Here is a 19,764-nt window from a genome sequence, read left to right as displayed (position 1 = left end):
AAGAGGCAGTGTCTTTCCAGGGAAAATCCTCCCCCTTTTAACGTGTAGAAGTCCACGAGTCAACTCCACCTTTTCTTTCCCCCTCCTCCCCGAGGGCTGTACAGCTGGCAATTCACAGACAAAAGGGTGATAGGCATAATTGGCTATTAGGCGGCCCTGTATTCTGTCAACAGACACTTTCTACTGGAGGACTAATAAGTAGGACTTGGTTTCACGAGTAGCCTGTTATATTTTGGATACCTGAATTACCCTCCACTTTTGCTGATACCGTTACAATTATACAGAACACATAAACAGGTAAGTGCACAATATTAATTGTAACGGTTTAACAGTTTAATATTCTCTTTGTTGAGAACAAACTTTGAGAATGGTAACCGCTAAATATTTTTACGCGTAAACGCGTATTTTTACGCGTTTTTGTAAGCACTTAATTTAATGTTTATATAGAAAAATGTTAAAGTCTGTTTCATTAGTAGGGCCGATCTCTGAACAAGCTTTGTCTGGGCTACTTCCGATAATGAGAAACTTAATCATGAAGTTGAACTTTTTAGTCAGCCAGAGCCTATACCCAATGTTTACAACTAACTGTTCATCAAATCATATTAGTGCATTTACAGTACTGTATATTTAAATGCCTTGACTGTAGTGAATAAGTATATTTTCTTTGTCCATTAAAACGACACCTAGGCTACCAGCCTATATGCAGCAATTCAAACAATAGGTACATTTATGTAACGCAATCTGCCTATCAAACCTCGCTATTAAAAAGTGAAGAATGTATAGTGTCAACCTGCAGCTAATAACTATAGTACTTGTCTGGAGCGCAGTCATTAAAGCACCAGAACCGCGCATTCACTAAATAACTCCAGATTGGGTCAACACCGTACCGTGTAACCGTCTTCGGTCTGAGGGGGGTTTGGAGCAGTAGCCTACTGAGAGCGAGATTATTTGCCGTAATGAAGGAAATATCCTGCTGCTATTCCAGTCAGTAAACAGTCTGAATTGCTTTCGCAGAAGTTCTCAGACTAGCTGGTTCATTCCAAGATGTGCTCTTAAGGAGGACTTGACCTCCATTTTCTCTGACCCTGTTTTGTAGTTACACGTAGTATGTGTGGTTCTACCTTAATAAGCCTTCATAGAGCTACTTTTGGAATCAAATGGCATATAAAAGTAGCCTTCCATATCAACAACACCAGTAATAACACCAGCGGTAACACCAGTAAGAACCTCTGGGCCAGTCACTGATGAGGAAAGAGATATTCATTCCTCCACCAGCTGGTTTTTATTAGTTCTCATTTGGGCTCAGGCCCCAGTTTTGGGGTCAGTATAAAACTACTACTGCTTATATCTTCGATGAGAGGCTTTTTTCCACATCAGTCTCTTTCGGTCAAACTCATATTATGACACACACATCTTTGGAATACCTGAATTATATTTCTGGCGTTGCCGTGTGACTGGGTTACAAGTCACTACCTCTGTAGGGGAGAAGGGACCATCCAGACTAGTTTATCTTACCAATCAGGCCAGTCAGTGCAGGTATGGAGGGTCTCTGGCCTCAGACCTGGCTCTACTGGGCCAGGGTGTACCTGGCTGTACTGGGCCAGGGTGTACCTGGCTCTTCTGGGCCAGGGTGTACCTGGCTGTACTGGGCCAGGGTGTACCTGGCTCTTCTGGGCCAGGGTGTACCTGGCTGTACTGGGCCAGGGTGTACCTGGCTCTTCTGGGCCAGGGTGTACCTGGCTGTACTGGGCCAGGGTGTACCTGGCTCTTCTGGGCCAGGGTGTACCTGGCTGTACTGGGCCAGAGGAGTCTCTCCTTACAGACATTAGATTCAGTCAGTTTCTGAAAAGGTTTTGGAAAGGAGAAACTCTAAGCTTGTGATTTCTGTACAGGTGAACTATTGAGTTTGGATTGTTAATTATAGCAATAAAGCCTTGTATATAAAGGATGATTTTTGGTATGTTTTCACTGCTTAATATTATTGGTGAAATGTAAAAATAATTAACTCCTATTGTTGTTCGCCGTCTGAAACAGGTTTGGCACGACAAGGGCATATCTGTCTTCAGCACATGGAAGGTCAGGAAGGTTAAAGTTCAAATACCAGATTGAGTCACATACTTGACGAGAAGCATTTCTGGCAAAAGTGCTTTCAGCAGCTTTTAATATATCTGGGTCTGTTTAGCCTGTAATTCATTTCAGGCTGCTGTATCTAAACACATCTTGTTATTTTTGCCTTCATTACGAGTAAATATTCAGCAGCCGTTTTAAATCAGGAATCGCTTCGTTCTTGTCACGAGAGGACGTCCCAGACCCAACTGTGGGCTTCTCTACTCTGGATGTTACAATTGCTGGGCTGGACCCAAAAACGGTCACAGACAGTGGAATTTGGTGATGAGAAAAGGGTTTATTACAATAGTCCAGGTGACTGATGATGTGGAGAGGAGCGACCAGAATGGCTGTAGACAATCCGGGGTGCGGTCAGCATGCAGGCTTGACAGACAGGCAGGCTGGTAGGAATAGTGATCCTGGAGGCACCGGGAAACAGCGTGAGTAGAGGCACAGCAAACACAATGAATCAGAAAACACAAACTAAACTCTGAATATAGCAGAGAGGTGGGGTAGATAAACTGTTGTGGTTGATGAGTTGATAGAAGGCAGGTGCGTCTACTGAGCAAGTGAAGTGGAAGACGTTATGCTCCAGCTGGGCTTCTCAGTCACGTCTACAGAATCTTAAACCATTGTTTAATGTGGACATGAATACATCTTAGCCTTCTAAGTTAAGGGTGTTTACATTCAGAATAACCTTGTGCGTGCTGTAGCAGCTTGTGTGTGTCCTGTTGCCGGTGTGTTACGGTGCTGCTAGGAATTGACCTTCTGACCTTTTAACAAGCTGAAAGAACATTAACCCTTGACCTTTTCCGGAGCTGGGGCCTGACTGTCAAACCTCCATTAGTCTGGTCTAACCATAATACTGAAAAAAGCATATGAAAGTTTGTTAAATACTTTAATCCAAGTACTTGATATAACAATACATGGAAATTAATTCTGAATGGATTAAAACAGCGTCTTCTTGCTGCTTCTGAAGGGTCGTCATGGTGATCTCACGACGGTGGCAACGCTGTATCGTCGGCTTCCTCTTAGGCGTGTGGCTTCCTGCCTGCCTCTGCCAGACCACGCCCCCATCCCCGGCCATGCCAGTGGCCACGCCCCAGGCGGAGAGGCTGAAGTTCCGGCTGGTCGGTTACCCCCGGAAACACAACGAGGGACGTGTGGAGGTCTTCTACAAGGGAGAGTGGGGGACCATCTGCGATGACGACTTCTCACTGGCCAATGCCAACGTCCTCTGTCGCCAGCTGGGCTTCGTCTCGGCCACCGGCTGGACCCACAGCGCCAAGTATGGCAAGGGCCTCGGTGAGACCGACAACACGTTTATCAAGTTCAAGTCTTTTATTGTCAGATGCACAGAACAACACAGGGTCAGACTGGGCACTGAAATTCTTAGGGACAAGACGACACAAAGCAACCTTTGTTGCTTTTGGCACACATGTATGATGTGTTCCTAATTCCAGGACTCGTATAGTAGCTGGCGACTCTGGTACATAACATTGCACGTTTACGACGAGTGCACATTAATGATGCACTTGTGACCACATTTCCCCTGGGGAGGCGTCACAGGACCATAGACAGGGACTGTGGCTGTGTGATGCCGACCGCCTGGTTCTTTGTGCAGGGAGGATCTGGCTGGACAACGTGCAGTGCAACGGAGGAGAGAAGAGTATCGACCTGTGCAAGTCTCGGGGCTGGGGCAACAGTGACTGCACCCACGACGAGGACGCTGGGGTGGTCTGCAAGGACGAGAGGCTCCCTGGCTTTGTGGACTCCAACGTCATCGATGTAAGACTCGTTGGTCGCTTCATTCCTGCTTTGTTGTACGAATGGGCTGCGAGCCTCATTGATGAATTCATTGGCCGACAGTATTTCTCACCCATTACACCACAGTGTATGCTATATCACACACTATCATAAAGTGTGACAAACACATGCACGTCCCACACTGTAACTTCCTGATAGGCTGGCTTTGTCTGGGTTTTATTAGTCCTGTGAAGTCAACCCGTTGTCACATTGGCTTGGCGATTGAGGCTACAGATAGGAATGCTTTGTTTTGTTCCTATGAACCTCCCTGTGTGTGGAGTCTGTGCGGCCTCACCACACATGGTTAGCATTGAACGCACAGATGAAGCTCCACGTACGAAACACACACACACCCACATATGGAGCCAGTTAGCTGTGTCTTCACTGAGAAGGAACTTGGGATGTGAGGAGCTTCTCTCCCAGTGTGCCGTCTGGAAGGCACGCTCTCTCAGGGTCAGTTGTTGCTCCCAGGCTGGCCAGCTAGCTCTCTGCCACCAGGGCTGCCACACACTACTGTCAGGATGGATTGGTTGTAAACTGTGAACTCTTCCTGGAAATCAGAGTAAGGGAAATTAGAGTAAAGGTAGCAGTGACCTCAGACCCTTGTCCTCCCCCTCCTTCTGACTGAACGATACGTCACCGTGCATAGCAACTCAGGGAGGGGCGGGGGGGGGGGTATAGCTTAGTGGTTAGAGCGTTTCACTGTAGGTTCAAATCGCCCCTAGTACCGTACGTCGTTTTGGATGAACGCGTCCGCAAAATGAATACACGCCATCAGTATTCTAGGTGAATCTCTCAGTGGACCGATTGACTTCCTTTGTGCTGACACAGAGAGATCCTGCCCAGCAGGTACAGGTGGACGACAACAAGGTGGAGGAGGTCCGGCTGCGGCCCGTGGTCGCTGTGGCGAAGCGGAAGCTGCCGGTGACGGAGGGCGTGGTGGAGGTGAAGTACAAGGAGGGCTGGGCGCAGGTGTGCGACGTGGGCTGGACCCCCAAGAACACACGCGTCGTCTGCGGAATGCTGGGGTTCCCCCACGAGAGGAAGGTCAACAAGAACTTCTACAAGTGAGTCGCCAGGATTCAAACTGTACCCATAAGATACATCTCATCTAGATACAGTACGTAGATGTGATTGGGCATGAGATGAGCCATTTTGGGGAAAAACATTTTCTCTGCTAGAAACTCTGAATGGGAACATTTCTCTGGGATGTTTTGAGTCTGCAGTCCTGTTTGTGAGGGGTTAGGGTTAGTCCTCAATTTCACCTCCGCTAACAAACACATAACAATGCAACACAAACCACTAGTGGCCTCTCAGTCTCTGTGGTGGGAAAGTAGTGACCATAAACACAATGGTGGTGAGCGGTGCTTCCCTGTGTACAAATGCTCTGTCTGCCCACTCTCATCTGCAGGAGTGTTCAGGCGTGTTCAGAAATGGTTTTGTTTTTCTCGCTGATCGAGGATGGAAACGTTTTTTTGTTCCCTTTTTGTTTGTGTGTGTGTGGTGACCTGAGGAATGCAACGGAATGACTTGCAGCCGTGGAAACCTTTTGTACCAGTATCTACCCAACTTCTGAGTCTGACTCATTGACAAACATTTCCAAAACATTTTAACACACAAATCTAAACAGTTGTAAAACCCACAGTAGATAGTCTGTCAATATTCAAGAGGTTGAGAACTATGAGGCAGCGAAAATCTGTATCTTACCAGGAACCAGAGAGTTACATGAATTACAGTATGTGAAAATGTCCAGACAGAGTTTAGAATGACAGAAAGGTTAGTATGAGTATGGAATCTTTTACGGAACACAAGGAGGTTAATTCCGCTGGTGTCTGCCAGCCCTCCTCTGGTGTCTCCCAGCCCTCCTCTGGTGTCTCCCAGCCCTCCTCTGGTGTCTCCCAGTCCTCCTCTGGTGTCTCCCAGTGTGACCTCGATCTGACGTCTGCAGACCAGATCTCCACGACTCTCCTCCCCTCGTGCTGCTGCTTGGTCACAGGAGCGCGAGGGGAGACATGTGTTTTCTCTCAGCCGGGTGTGAAGACGAGGAGGCCGGGGGCACCAGGGTTCAGGGGGAGGGGGCAGGGTCGGTAGACTCTATCTGGTCAACAGTCTTCCTGTTCTGTTATCAGACCAGGGGTGAAGCGCCCTCCTGCAAGACCTTCTGTTGTTCTGGAGAGATTGACAGATGAGTCCATGAACGATCCCCTGAGCTGCTGTTGTGGAGGACACTGAGGTCCTTTCACTTAATGAACTCTTTGTGAGAGCTAGGAATGTCCGAATACTTATGAAGTGCCATTGATAGAAGGAGAGCCCTTCTTTGACCTCCCCACACAGACTGGGATCTGGGTTTGTTTGCCCACTTGTCTGCCTGCCTGTCTGTTTGAACACGCCAGTCTGAAACAGCTTCCGGGGCTGCCATGTTCCTGAGCTACGTTCATAGCGAGGTATGATATTTGGGATTGAGGAAGAAACATCGACTTCTCAGATACTTACCATGACAAAGCAAATGTTTGAGATATGATTGATGCTGCGATTTCGTGTTGGGAGAACAGGCGGAGGCAAAGAAGACTTTTTATTTTGGATTCCATCCAATAGAAAAATGTGTAATTGTAATGGCAGCTGGAGAGAGCTGTTTGGAAACAAGTTTCGTAACTGATGGTGTTTCCATTGTGTCTGTAAAATCAGATCTCTTTTAGGGTTGACTGGCTCTCCTTCCAGTTTTACACGTCATAAGACTGGGATTCTGGGATTCTGGTTTACTATAGGGAATTAAGGCCAAACACATGTTCGGAGAAGAATATCATTACCCACTGGATTTTTTAGAGACCTTAAAAGTATGTTCTTTTTGTAGAGTGGCCTGAATGTCGCTTTGGATAAAAGTGTCTGCTAAATGTATACAATATTACTTCAGTCCAGAACATGTTGTTGAAATGACTGTGGTCAACAACAGTGGTGTAGAAATGCGTCCAGACTGAGTGTCATGATACTGTGTGAGGATGGGGCTCTCTCACCACCACCGGCTCGCTCACACTGGGAATGTCAACAATGTGGGTTATTCCATGGAGCTGCCCTGCTCCACTTACCTGCTCCACAGAGGCCCCTGTGTGTGTGTGTGTGTGTGTGTGTGTTGGTGTGTTAGTTGAAGGATGTGTGTCTCTGTGTAGTGTATACAAGTATGTGTGCGTGTGTGTCTAGTGTGTATAAGTATGCGTTTGTGTGTGTGTCTAGTGTGTATAAGTATGCGTGTGTGTGTCTAGTGTGTATAAGTATGCGTTTGTGTGTGTGTCTAGTGTGTATAAGTATGCGTGTGTGTGTCTAGTGTGTATAAGTATGCGTTTGTGTGTGTGTCTAGTGTGTATAAGTATGCGTGTGTAGTGCATACAAGTGTTCCTGTGTGCACACGACTCCCAGTGTCTCTGTGTGATGGAGTCCTGCTGTTTCCGTCATTGCAGAAGTCTCAGAAAGCGAGCAGCACCAGAGAAAGTCTCCAAATCCAAAGTTGCAAAGTCAGCTGCAGCCAGGTACACGCTCAGGGTGGTCCTCCCAAACACCCCCCTGAACATACCCTCTCCTCCCCCCGGGAACACCAGGGTCCCCCCCCCCCATCCCCCAGAGCTCCCCCCCTCAGGGACTGTGTCTCTATCACTTGTAGAGCTGATCCTCACTTCCTGAGCTTCCTGACTGCCAGCTCCCTTCTTCTGGAGGGTTGTAGTGTGTGTGTGTGTGTGTACATTATTATCATCTAACTGTAGTGTGTTGTAAAATGTGTGAATGTCTACACTCTTAACTCTGCCTAATCCTGATCCAGGGGTTGACCCTTATTTACCGGTACTACTTAGAAAGGGAGCCCTATGAAGCGCCTCACCTCCTCTCCTCCCTCACCCCTTCATCTCCTACCCTCACTCATTCACCTTTTGCATACCTTCCTCCTTCTCACTCTCATCCTCACCTCCATCCTCCCTCTCTCACTCACCTCACTCCTCTCACCCCCTCACCCCCTTCTCCGTCCCTCGGCTCCCTCCATCCAGTCCCACTAATGCAGCACCTGCTACAATGCACCAAACGCCCTTTATCTGCCCCACTTCCGTCTAAAGATATCCAGTGTATGTGGTATATCTTTGCTCTAAGGCATGCATCTGTAGATACCTTTGTGTCTTCTGCATGGCAGTCTGTGTGCCTGGCACACAGTTTTAATAGCATCTTTCAGTTAGAACTCATAAGCACAGCACTAATCAAACCATGCTACATGAGTCAGTGGATTAATATATGCATGTATATATTACATATACATATACTGTACAATAACTACATAAGTGAAATGTTGTAAGTCTCTGTCAAACTAACTCCATTGTTCTTTTTCGTCATGATTGATGTCATTGCTTCATGTAACTTAACGTGTGACTATAACTGTCTTCATCTCATCCCTTCTGTAAACCCCTCTAACACATGTTTACCTTGCAGGCAGACTCTCAAAGCTAAAGCTAAATCTAGGACTAGGCAGAGCCACTCTGGGCCAAACAAAAGGTAATCTGGGTAATCTGGATCGGCCATTTTGATCAGCCGTGTCCACTACCTGTAGGTACCTGACTCATGAGATGTATCCAAATGGCTGCCGGCACGACTGAATCTGTGGACTTTGATAGTGATTTTACTCCTGATACTGGCATTGGAATAATGGCCATAAATCTGTCTAGTTCAGGACTCTGAGAGTGAGATCAAACACCTGGAGAAGGGAGGGATGGGCAGGCTGAGTACACTTACAGTTGGGCTCAATAGTAGAGTACAGAACAAGAGGTCTCAGGTTTGAATCCCCCTCTGTAAGGTGCTTTGGAGAAAAGCATCTGCTAAATGAACACAGTATTATTATAAACACCCTTCAGTTGACACTCCTCCAGTGTTCACTCAGCAGCCTGGAGCGAGTTGTTGCCGTGGTTATACCTGTTGTCAGTGCATCTAGAAGACAGGGATGGATACAGCTCAGTGGTTGAGCGTTCGACTGCAGATCTAGAGGTCGAAGGTTCAAAATTCCCCGTCTGTATGGTTCTGTGGATGGGAGCGTCTGCTAAATGTATACAATTGCGTTTATTTCCTACCTCCCTCGCGTCTCTCCGCTTAATGCGGTCACCAGTTCAAAACAGGCAGCAGTTTGAGGCGTTCTGGAGGAACATCTGGCTAGACTGCAACGTCTCTCGGAGACATTCTTGTTGAGGACTGATGAGATAAGCGTTGTGTAAGTCCAGGCCTCCTGCCAGAGAGATATATAACATCTGGCACAGTCTGTTCTCTTCGAAGATGTATTGACCTAATACAGCGAAACAAAGTTACTTTGATTCCGTTCTAATATTATTTATGAATGTTAATCCGTCACTCTCCAAAAATGTCTGTCATATTTGAATAGGGTTGTTGTTTTACAGCTGCTGCTGCTACTGGAAACCAAGCCACAGGACACATTCATAACTCTTAAACCTGTCTTACCCCCTCCTCCCCCTTCTTAACCAGTCTCACCCTTCCTCTCTTAACCCTGTGTTCCCCTCCCCCCCTTGACCCCTGTGACATTGTTACCCTCGACCCCCCCCCCCAGGCTGCATGCGGAGCGTCAGAAGAGCGTCTTCCTGCTCCACTCGGTGGGCTGCGTGGGTACGGAGGTGCACCTGGCCGCCTGCCCGCTGGAGTTCAACCAGGCCAACGCCACGTCCTTCTGCCGGGGCGGGATGCCGGCCGTGGTCAGCTGCGTGCCCGGCCCCCAGTACACGCCCAGCGGCATGAAGAAGAAGCCCAAGACGTCGGTGAGGAGCCCGCCCTGGCAGCAGGGTCCCACGTGTTGGTTCTTGTCCGGTCCTGACAGGGTGGTCAAATAACTGTGTCCTCTCCCCTTCTCTTGTATTCCTCTTTCCTCCTCTCCTCCCTCCTCACCACCCCCTCCTCACCCCTACACTTCTTTACCCTCTCCTTCTCCTCCTGTTTACTCCACCCTCACCCCCACCCCCTCCCCAGAGCACGGTGAGGCTGAAGGGGGGGGCCAAGCTGGGGGAGGGACGTGTGGAGGTTCTGAGGAACAGCCAGTGGGGCACAGTGTGTGACGACCGCTGGAACCTGCAGTCGGCCAGCGTGGTGTGCAGGGAGCTGGGCTTCGGCAGCGCCAAGGAAGCCCTCACTGGAGCCCGCATGGGCCAAGGTCTGCAGCCTCCCCCGCAGGGACACGCAGCACACATTCTAATGAACTAAATTACATCTATATTTAGTCATTTAGCAGACGCTGTTATCCAGAGCGACTTACAGTAAGTACAGGGACATTCTCCCCGAGGAAAATAGGGTGAAGTGCCTTGCCCAAGGACACAATGCCCCAGCCGGGAATTGAACTGGCAAACTTCAGATTACTAGCCCGATGCCCTAACCGCTCAGCCACCTGACTCACTTTATAAGATATATACAGACCTGCTAAGACATGGTCAGGAGGAGGAATTCATGCATATTTTCCTCCTTCAGGAGGAAACGTGTTTTTTTATTTAGTTTTGGAAAGTACCTGACTTAAAGTTAAGGTTGTGCTGTAGGCATGGCTCCCATCCACAAGAATGAGGTTGTTTGCACTAAGCTTGCGTACATACTGAGGTTGAGGTTGTGTTTGTGCTGTAGGCATGGGCCCCATCCACATGAATGAGGTGAAGTGTCTGGGCCAGGAGAAGTCCATCTGGAACTGCCCCTACAAGAACATCACGTCTGAGGACTGCCAGCACGTGGAGGACGCTGCCATCATATGCAACACACCCTACATGGGGGTCGAGAACTCGGTCAGAGTGGACCTGCTTACCACACATACCTGAAACAGCTAACACATGTTTATGACCTTTTTGACCAGGAATACTCTTATTTGAGTTTTCTTGGTAGAGATAAATTCTGTGTTTATTTTTGATTATTTGTTATAATGTTATTTGAACCTATTTTTGTATCGATCTCTAGTCGCTAACTGATATCATCACACACTAACGGATCAGTTATTTCTTAATTGTTTTCACATGAATGACCAAGTGTAAGTGCCGCTTATGACTTTGTTTGTGGAGATTATACTGTGATGAGAGATGAAAAGAGAAAAGAACATCCTCATCTCATAAACAGTAAATCAGCATCACAAACAAAGAGCTTTAGACCCTCCCCACTCACAGTGTGTCAGGTGGACCTCCCTGCGTCCGTCCAGCCCACACAGAACCCCCTCTTCTCTGCTCCGCGCTCGCTAACACATCTGCTCCACACAGATCCGCCTCACGGGGGGCCGGACGCCCTACGAGGGCCGCGTGGAGGTGCTGGCCACAGACAACAACGGGACTCAGAGCTGGGGTCTGATCTGTGGGGAGGCCTGGAGCACCAAGGAGGCCATGGTGGTCTGCAGGCAGCTGGGGCTAGGCTACGCTAACCATGGTTTGCAAGTAGGTTAACTTAGCCCCGCTAACCTGCTAATCATGGCCTGCAATGAGGCTAACTTGCTAACATGCTAACCAAAGAATAAAAGTAAGTTAATTCACCTGCTACCATGCTAATCATGGACTACGCATTCCATGAACCTCTTATCTAAACGCCTTTGCTTGGTGGATAGGCCAATCCCAACCTGCAAGGTGGCAACCTCACATTGGTTACCAACAAACCAACCAAAAAAATTATAAACCATGTGAGGGGGACCTAGCTCTGCGGCTAATCCCCCAGCTAGGGCTGCATTTGCAAACTGCAACTGTTTACCGAGGGAGCTCAGACAGGAAGTGTCAGAGGTGGGACAGGAAGTGCCCTCTGACTGACTCCCCTCAGGGCCTGTGTGCAGGTCCGAATAGTGGGCGGCCGGACCTACTATGAGGGCCGTGTGGAGGTTCTGGTTGGGTCACGTTGGGGCACAGTGTGCAGCGAGCGCTGGACCACCAAGGAGGCCATGGTGGTGTGTCGACAGCTAGGGCTGGGATACTCCATGCATGCCATCACTGTGAGTAGGACTGAGGACAGAGGCCACACCAGGTCAGCACAGTCTGGGGGCCGAGAAGCACCTGTCAAGTGTCGTCTTCATTCACATTAGTCATATTTCTCAGTAATCTCCTTGTATAATATCACGGACCGAGCTGTTACCCCAGGATTTGTCAGTCCTACTGAAGACTTAAGCAGGTTTATCGTATTATAAAGAATAAGGCTTGGGGAGGTGTGACATGGTGTATACACAAGAATACGTTTGACTATGAATGACTTACAAACACATTTTTAACACACTTATTTACTCCTGAGAGAGCCTTGAGTCTTGCTAATCTCCTGATGGATGCTGTGTGTGCCTGTGTGTGTGTGTGTGTGTATATGTTGTCCCCCCCCCAAAGGAAACCTGGTACTGGGACAGCAGTAACGTAACAGAGATGATAATGAGTGGTGTGAGGTGCACAGGAAGTGAGATGTCGCTGGATCACTGCCAGCACCACAAGTCTGTCACCTGCCAGAAGGCTGCGGCCAAGTTCTCAGCTGGGGTCATCTGCTCCGAGAGTGAGTTGGCATCCCTGCGGATTCTCCACACGCAACCTCACCCTCGCCACATCATTATCTAGCTAACATTTTGCTATTCACTGCATTTTTCCTAAACACTATACAAGTGGTGTATACAGAAAATACAGCGGAAAAATATCAAATCTGGAGTTCATAGTTCTAACGTTGTTTTGGTGATTGGAGTCGAGCAATGGTCTGTATTTACCAGTGCAAAGTGACCACATCTCAGCTACCAGGCACTGTGCAACAATGATCATATCTCAACTGCAATATGAAATGCCATACATCTCCATACATCTCATGTGCTAACTGATAATAATCCCTTTGTCCACCTCCTCGTGCGTCCAGCGGCGTCCGACCTGGTCCTGAACGCGCCCCTGGTGCAGTCGAGCGTCTACATCGAGGACCGTCCGCTGCACATGCTCTACTGCGCCGCCGAGGAGGACTGCCTCTCCAAGTCTGCCTCCAAGGCCAACTGGCCCTACGGCCACCGCAGGCTGCTCCGCTTCTCCTCCCAGATACACAACATCGGCCGGGCCGACTTCAGACCCAAGGCCGGGCGCCACTCCTGGGTGTGGCACGCCTGCCACGGGTACAGGAAGCTCCTTCATCTGCGTGCCGAGCGGTGCACTCAGCACGGTTCAGCTACACATTCACATGGATGGGGCCAACAGACCTGTCATATTATTGTTAAGGAATGAAATGGGCTCATGAGTTGTCTTTGCTCTGTCCTTCTCAGCCACTACCACAGCATGGACATCTTCACCCACTATGACCTGCTGTCGGCCAACGGCAGCAAGGTGGCCGAGGGCCACAAGGCCAGCTTCTGTCTGGAGGACACGGAGTGCTTTGAAGGTGAGCCTGGGTGGCCCTGGACTGCTGAGCGAGGTTAAATATAACCTTAGGAGAGTGGTGTTCACCTCACATGAGGAGAGTGGAAGGTTATATAAGATGAGGAGGGTGGGAGTTTATACAACATGAATGAGGAGAGTGGGAGTTTATAATAATGTGTTCCGTTAGCATTTTGTCCAAAGTGACACACAGATAGGGATGTGAACCTGTAACCGCTTCATGTCCAGTCAACGCTCTATGATTCAGCTACATCTACTGAGGAGCGTGTTTACTCTGAGGAGAGTACAGTCAACGCTCTATCATTCAGCTACATCTACTGAGGAGCATGTTTACTCTGAGGAAGGCTTCTTCTGTGGTTAAGCACGTGCATGTATAAACACGACAGCAGGGAGCTCTGAGCGCTAACAGAAGCTGTCCCGTGGTCCTCCAGGTATCTCCAAGAGGTACGAGTGTGCCAACTTCGGCGAGCAGGGCATCACGGTGGGGTGCTGGGATCTGTATCGCCACGACATCGACTGCCAGTGGATCGACATCACAGACATCAAGCCTGGGAACTATATCCTGCAGGTGGACAGACGGCTTGTCTGCAACTCGTTTCATTTGCCTTATTTATTGATGACCTGTTGAGCCGATAATGTGTATTCCTAATTCTTTCAGATTGTTATAAATCCAAATTTCGAAGTGGCAGAGAGTGACTTCACTAACAACGCCATGAAGTGCAACTGCAAGTATGACGGTCATCGCATCTGGCTTCATAACTGCCATATTGGTGAGCCTCAGAGATCTGGAATACATTTGAGGATTTTTTGGTATCCAATGAGAAGCACCCCCATGTTCGGCTCATCCGTTGCCTCTGAACGCCACTCTGCTGCTCTGCCCCCAGGTGATGCGCTCAGCGAGGAGGCTGAGAGGAGTTTTGATAAGTACCCCGGACAACTCAACAACCAGATCTCCTAATTGTCGTGGTAACAGGTCATCTTGCCAGACCAGCTGAAGGGGGGAAGAGGGGAGGGTCATGTTGTACACAGTAGCTAGGTATATAGGTCCCACAAGCCCTTAAGTCAAAGGCCCCCCTGTTTGCCTAGCTACCTACCTGGATCTTATGTACCCCAGTCAAGATATCTCCTGAAGCAACCACGCGGTTAGGACAGGATTATGGTCATTTGTTGAATGTGTGGGTGGATGTATGTGTGTCAAAGAGTCATTTTACTTGAATACTCGAGTGCTCTTTTAGTAAACATTTATCTCTGGCTCAGGGGGAGTCAAGTGCTAGACTGCTTCAAAGGGTTTCATACCGGTACTTTCCATGAGTACCGTCACGCAAGCTTGTAACGAATGTTAGAGTATGAAGTGTTATTTTTTTATCCAGTGCATTTGAAAGGGGATCCGGGGGGGAAGATGTTCTGATCGTCAGCAACCTCTAGAGTTTTTACAAGGAGCCGTCCTACTCTGGTGCTGCTCTGTGAAACCATTGTCATGTGTGCAGAAGTTTATATCTGACAACACATCGTGACTTATGCCAGTTCTTCTCAGAGCATTTTTATACCATCTGCTTGTTTACCATTTTGTCACATTTTACACTCTTGTATCTTTTTATCTTCTTCAACTGGCATTAAGGAAATGAAGTATTTGTGAATGTATTTATTGTCCCATTAAAGGTGGTAAGTAGTACCCCTGGAGCAAAAAATGAGTACAAATGATTCACAACACTCACATTCACAGACAGTTTTTTTGTGTTCCAAGAGTACTATTAGAACTAAAGGTAAAGTGTTAAAAGTTCTGTGCAGAACAAGGGAAATTGTAACACATCTGGAATATATAATGTCAATCCAATACCTGCTTTAACCAATAAAACTGTCAAGAGGAAGTTTTGTGTGTGCAGTGTTTCAGACATGACCAACTTTTTCAGACTTCACACATTTCATAACAGCCTGATGCAAAGAAGAATATCATAAGAATATTTGGTGAAAACATGTCCTCCAGATGCAGCAGTTCCTCACAGTATCAGTTACCATGGTGTATCCCCTGTCCCCCGTCCACAGATACTGATCACTGACCCCCCTGCACGTCATTAACTTCCTCAATCCATCCATGTAAACATGCAGGGGGGGGGGGGGGCTTCTTGGTCTGGTAACTGGGCCCTTTCACACCTTTCCAAGCCTTCACCTTCCACACTTATCGAAATCATCCATGCGTCTTACCTCCAGTACCACATCAACAGTTCCCATAACCCCCATAGTTTGTAGCAAGCCACACACGAGGATAAGTCTCCCAACAAAGTCGGCAGCCTCCGAGCTTGGCCCTGGTCGTGTCCTGCTTCTCGGGGTCACTCTGTGACCTCTGGAGCCGCCTGCAGCCGGAGCACTTCCTGCCCTCTCCTCACCACGATGGCGATGCTGTCACTGGTGCGCACCGCGTTGTAGATCTCCTCCGAGGTGTGCACCTTGGCGCCGTTGACCTCCACCACGACGTCTCCTGGCAACATGCCCGACCTGGGAGGGGGGGAGGAGCCTGGGTTACATCACCTGACCTAGGGGGAGGTGCTTGGGTTACAGTGCCCAAGCAGGAGCCCTGCCTTTCCTTATGTGACCTAATTCAACTGGTTAAACTCACCCCTCAATACCGCCCGGCCTCGCTACCTAACCGCTAGCGTTTCAGATGTTGCCGGCTGGCTAGGGAGATGTTTCTGACAGGAAGCGTCTGTACTGAGGCTGTAAATCGTGCTGGAAGGTCAGAGGACCCCAGGGGGACTGACCTGTATGCTGGGGAGCCCGTGATGACCCTGTGGATCATGACCCCGTGACTCACGTCCGGGAAGGAGGGGTCTCTCAGCCTCAGCTCAGCGATGATGCTGCAGACAACAGCAGACTGGGGCTAAAGCTAACAGTGCTTGTTTTGTATATGTGTGTATATTTTAGGGCATTTTTGTGTTTTAATGGACAGTGAACAGACAGGAGCGGCAGGGGAGACAGAGGGGAAGACGTGCAGGAAATGACCAGGCCACTACTGTGAGGCTTCAGCCCATGAGGTACACACACTTCATTGGTGAGCCACCAGGGGGCGCCCCTGTGGAGCATTTAACTGCAGCTCAAGAGGTTGAAGGTTCAAATCCCCTGTTTGTCACTTTGGATAAACACTTCCTAATAGTCCCGTCTCAATTGTAAACAAACTATTTGATGAATGTAATTGGGTGACTGGTTTTCTGTGTTTCCCTGTTTGGTAAAGTGTAAACACAGCGTGTGCTCACCTTGGAGTCAGGGTCAGCATCATCACCCCGATGTATCGACGCTTGGCCTGAGAATCCCCAACGTTCGATCCTGGGATGGAAAGGAGAGGTTAGTTGATCTGAACTAATAGAGATTGATGTCCTCCTACAATGGCAGAGTTCAAGGGTCGCATGGTCCTATCCTCCCCTCTCCCTCTCAGCAAAAGTTCACATACTGTTGTTTTCCGCAGCTTTGTCCAGGAACTGCTTGACGCGGTCGGACGGGATGGCGAAGGAGATCCCGGCGGTGACCTTCATGGTGTTTATACCGATGACCTCCCCGTCCTGGAATGCAGCACAACACACAGCTAGATGTGGGAGTCCATCAGAGGGGAACATCCACCATCAGAGGGGAACATCCACCATCAGACGGGAACATCCACCATCAGAGGGGAACATCCACCATCAGACGGGAACATCCACCATCAGAGGGGAACATCCACCATCAGACGGGAACATCCACCATCAGACGGGAACATCCACCATCAGAGGGGAACATCCACCATCAGACGGGAACATCCACCATCAGAGGGGAACATCCACCATCAGACGGGAACATCCACCATCAGACGGGAACATCCACCATCAGAGGGGAACATCCACCATCAGAGGGGAACATCCACCATCAGACGGGAACATCCACCATCAGACGGGAACATCCACCATCAGACGGGAACATCCACCATCAGAGGGGAACATCCACCATCAGAGGGGAACATCCACCATCAGACGGGAACATCCACCATCAGAGGGGAACATCCACCATCAGACGGGAACATCCACCATCAGAGGGGAACATCCACCATCAGAGGGGAACATCCACCATCAGAGAAAGTGAAAGAGGAACGGAACCTCCAACTCACCAAATTGATCAGAGGTCCTCCGGAATTCCCGAACTGCGAGGAAGAACATCACACATTATGGAATTGCTGGGAGACAGCACATATACTACAGCACCGTTAGGGTCGAAGTCATTCATGTTTGAGGGCTGGGTTTAGCTCGACGGTTAGGGCCTTTGACTGCAGATCAAGAGGTTGCAGGTTTCCAGCTACATGAATGCATGGTCGTGCCTCAGGGGGAGGGCAGGGACTCACGTCGATGGCGGCGTCCGTCTGGATGTAGTCCATGTTGTTGTTGGAGAGCCCCAGCTCCTTGCTGCCCCTCTGCACCGAGCTCACGATGCCAGATGTGATGGTGTTGCGTAGGGCGAAGGGGCTGCCCATGGCGACCACAAACTCCCCCTGGCGCACTTCGGACGACAGCCCCAGGGAGAGGGTGGGCAGAGGATGCTGCAGGAGGAAGAGACAGGTCACAAGGTGGCAACGGCCCGGACAGCCTGATGGTACGTGAGGACCGTCATTAGGCCTCGTCACATGGGTCATGATGTCATCGCCAGTCTCTCTTCCTATCCCACCTGATCTACGCTGGGTTTGATCTTGGATCTTCTGAATCACCATTACTGACAACCTCACACAAACAACACTTTAGCCAACTATGCCATCTGATCAGTTATACCAATTACAGGAAGTAATTGTTCAAATGGTTTACACTCACCCTGGCATTGATTTTGATGGTGGCGATATCTGCCAGCTGATCTACGTCTTGCACGGTGGCGTTATACGTCGCCCCATTGGTCAGCTTCACGCGGACACCTCGCTTGTTGGCAACGACGTGAGCGTTGGTCACAATGAGCCCATCTCTACTGATGATAAAACCGGAACCGTTGGATATAGGGACTTCCCTGCCGGAAAACGGGTGCCTGAGAAAGATCAGCTTAGTTAACGGCCTTCAGAATGTCGCTTGTACCCATAGCCAGTCTGAAGCCATTAAAGCCTTTGTGGCAAAAACATCCATTTGACTTTAAATTAGTAAGTAAGTAAGACAGTCAGATTCTCAGTTCGCAGATAGTATTGCCATGGAGATATCCTTGGTCATGACCCAAGGCAGAGACGCAAACCACAGGTGAAAGTTAGTGTATGACTAGGCCTGGGTTGTCACTATCGCCTAGGCCACAATTAGACAGTTCTCAGTTCGCAGATTGTATTGCCATGGAGACAGCCTTGATCAGGTCCCAGACAGAGACAACAATCCTCAGGTGTCTGTTGGAAGGGGGTAGGGAATGCAAGAGAAGTCTCGCTGCAGCTCTTCAGGGGAGTTGTTGTTCCAGCAACGGCCTTGGCCAAGGCCTGTGCTGGTTAGGGTGCCGAAAGCAGATAATATTGGGGTTGTTTGGTCGAGTACCCGCATTCCAATTTACACGTCTACTCCTTTTTCCACCAATTAGCGTCATTCATCCCATTCAGCCAGATCATGGACATCATGTACAGATATCTTTGTTGGGTTTGTCATTGAACAAAACAAGTCTATTCACTGCCCAAAACTACAACATTTAAAATTTACCTGCTAACGATTTCGATGTACACCACAGCCGGAGACGACTTTTCCACCACATCAGCAATAAAGTTGTACTTGTAGCGTGGGCTGTCAGGTTTGTAAGGAGATGCACATTGAGCAGATTGAAGCATGCGTTCGAGGATCGATCCATAAAATACAGCTGGTCCCCTGTCAGTCTTCCCATCATCTCTGGAGTGAGAGAGCGCCACACCAAGTCCTAAACAAACGGCGACAGACCTGAGGAGTCCTGTCCGACCTGAGCCACTGCCGCTGTCGCTTTCTGTACTCCGTAGTGACAGTGCGCTGTTGTCCCAACAGCATTTCACATCTCTCAGCGAATAACTATCGCTGACACAAGCACTGGATACTTGTTTTAAAGTTTGTTCAAGCAAAATAGTAGATGTGTGTCTGCGTTCTTGATTATATCTTCTGAAAAGAAGCCACAGGAAGGGTCGACTTACATGTCTCGTTGCCATGTTGCATCAGTTCCCTGAAATAACTTTATAACCCCTGGTCCTATTCTTTGAAACACTTGGTATAATGCATGGACCGAGAACACTCATATAAAAAACAAACAACCGGACGAACAATTAAAGATGTCGTTTAGTATAAATGGGCTATATAGGCCATTTTAATTTCAAATCAGCTGTCAAATTCGGTCCTCGGAAGTCGACTCACAATGACAAGCCATGGAGTGCTTTGCGCGTGCGCACACATTGCATCACGTTTTAGAGCGCATTCAAGTCCAGAAGTGTTTTAAGATGTTTGGAAGTACGGAAGCCTTGAAGGATAAGCGACACGTAATTATTCCGTAACTTAGGCGTGCATATATATAAATA

At 48.8% G+C, this 19,764-nt stretch overlaps 2 protein-coding genes across 8 annotated transcripts; one reads left to right on the top strand and one right to left on the bottom strand.

Moving 5' to 3' along the window:
- The first annotated feature begins 58 nt into the window (after positions 1-58).
- loxl3b (lysyl oxidase-like 3b) lies at positions 59-15,133 on the top strand. Of its 7 annotated transcripts, none has more exons than XM_047014689.1 (15): positions 59-297; positions 3,086-3,411; positions 3,731-3,894; positions 4,744-4,979; positions 7,365-7,433; positions 9,494-9,698; positions 9,907-10,087; positions 10,546-10,700; positions 11,720-11,875; positions 12,255-12,414; positions 12,763-13,006; positions 13,154-13,269; positions 13,697-13,833; positions 13,924-14,035; positions 14,150-15,133. In XM_047014689.1, exons 2-15 carry the CDS (start codon positions 3,093-3,095, stop codon positions 14,221-14,223), a joined length of 2,328 nt encoding a protein of 775 aa, XP_046870645.1. In that variant the 5' UTR covers positions 59-297; positions 3,086-3,092; the 3' UTR covers positions 14,224-15,133. The 7 variants fall into 7 exon arrangements, with proteins under 7 accessions (XP_046870645.1, XP_046870661.1, XP_046870647.1 ...); XM_047014705.1 differs by lacking the exon at positions 7,365-7,433 and adding an exon at positions 11,163-11,333 and having other exon boundaries at positions 60-297; positions 4,762-4,979; XM_047014691.1 differs by lacking the exon at positions 11,720-11,875 and adding an exon at positions 11,163-11,333 and having other exon boundaries at positions 60-297; positions 4,762-4,979.
- Positions 14,830-19,620, bottom strand: LOC124463026 (serine protease HTRA2, mitochondrial-like). Its single transcript, XM_047014718.1, has 8 exons — positions 18,932-19,620; positions 18,086-18,290; positions 17,626-17,820; positions 17,395-17,427; positions 16,708-16,816; positions 16,514-16,583; positions 16,022-16,117; positions 14,830-15,758 (listed from the first exon to the last, which is right to left on the bottom strand). The coding sequence occupies exons 1-8, from the start codon at positions 19,399-19,401 to the stop codon at positions 15,593-15,595; spliced, it is 1,344 nt and encodes a 447-aa protein (XP_046870674.1). The 5' UTR covers positions 19,402-19,620; the 3' UTR covers positions 14,830-15,592.
- Between the last annotated feature and the right edge of the window lie 144 nt (positions 19,621-19,764).

The sequence above is a fragment of the Hypomesus transpacificus genome, chromosome 3 (assembly GCF_021917145.1).
Source record: "Hypomesus transpacificus isolate Combined female chromosome 3, fHypTra1, whole genome shotgun sequence".
Classification (NCBI taxonomy): Eukaryota; Metazoa; Chordata; class Actinopteri; order Osmeriformes; family Osmeridae; genus Hypomesus; species Hypomesus transpacificus.
This window is presented reverse-complemented; position numbering and strand designations above follow the sequence as displayed.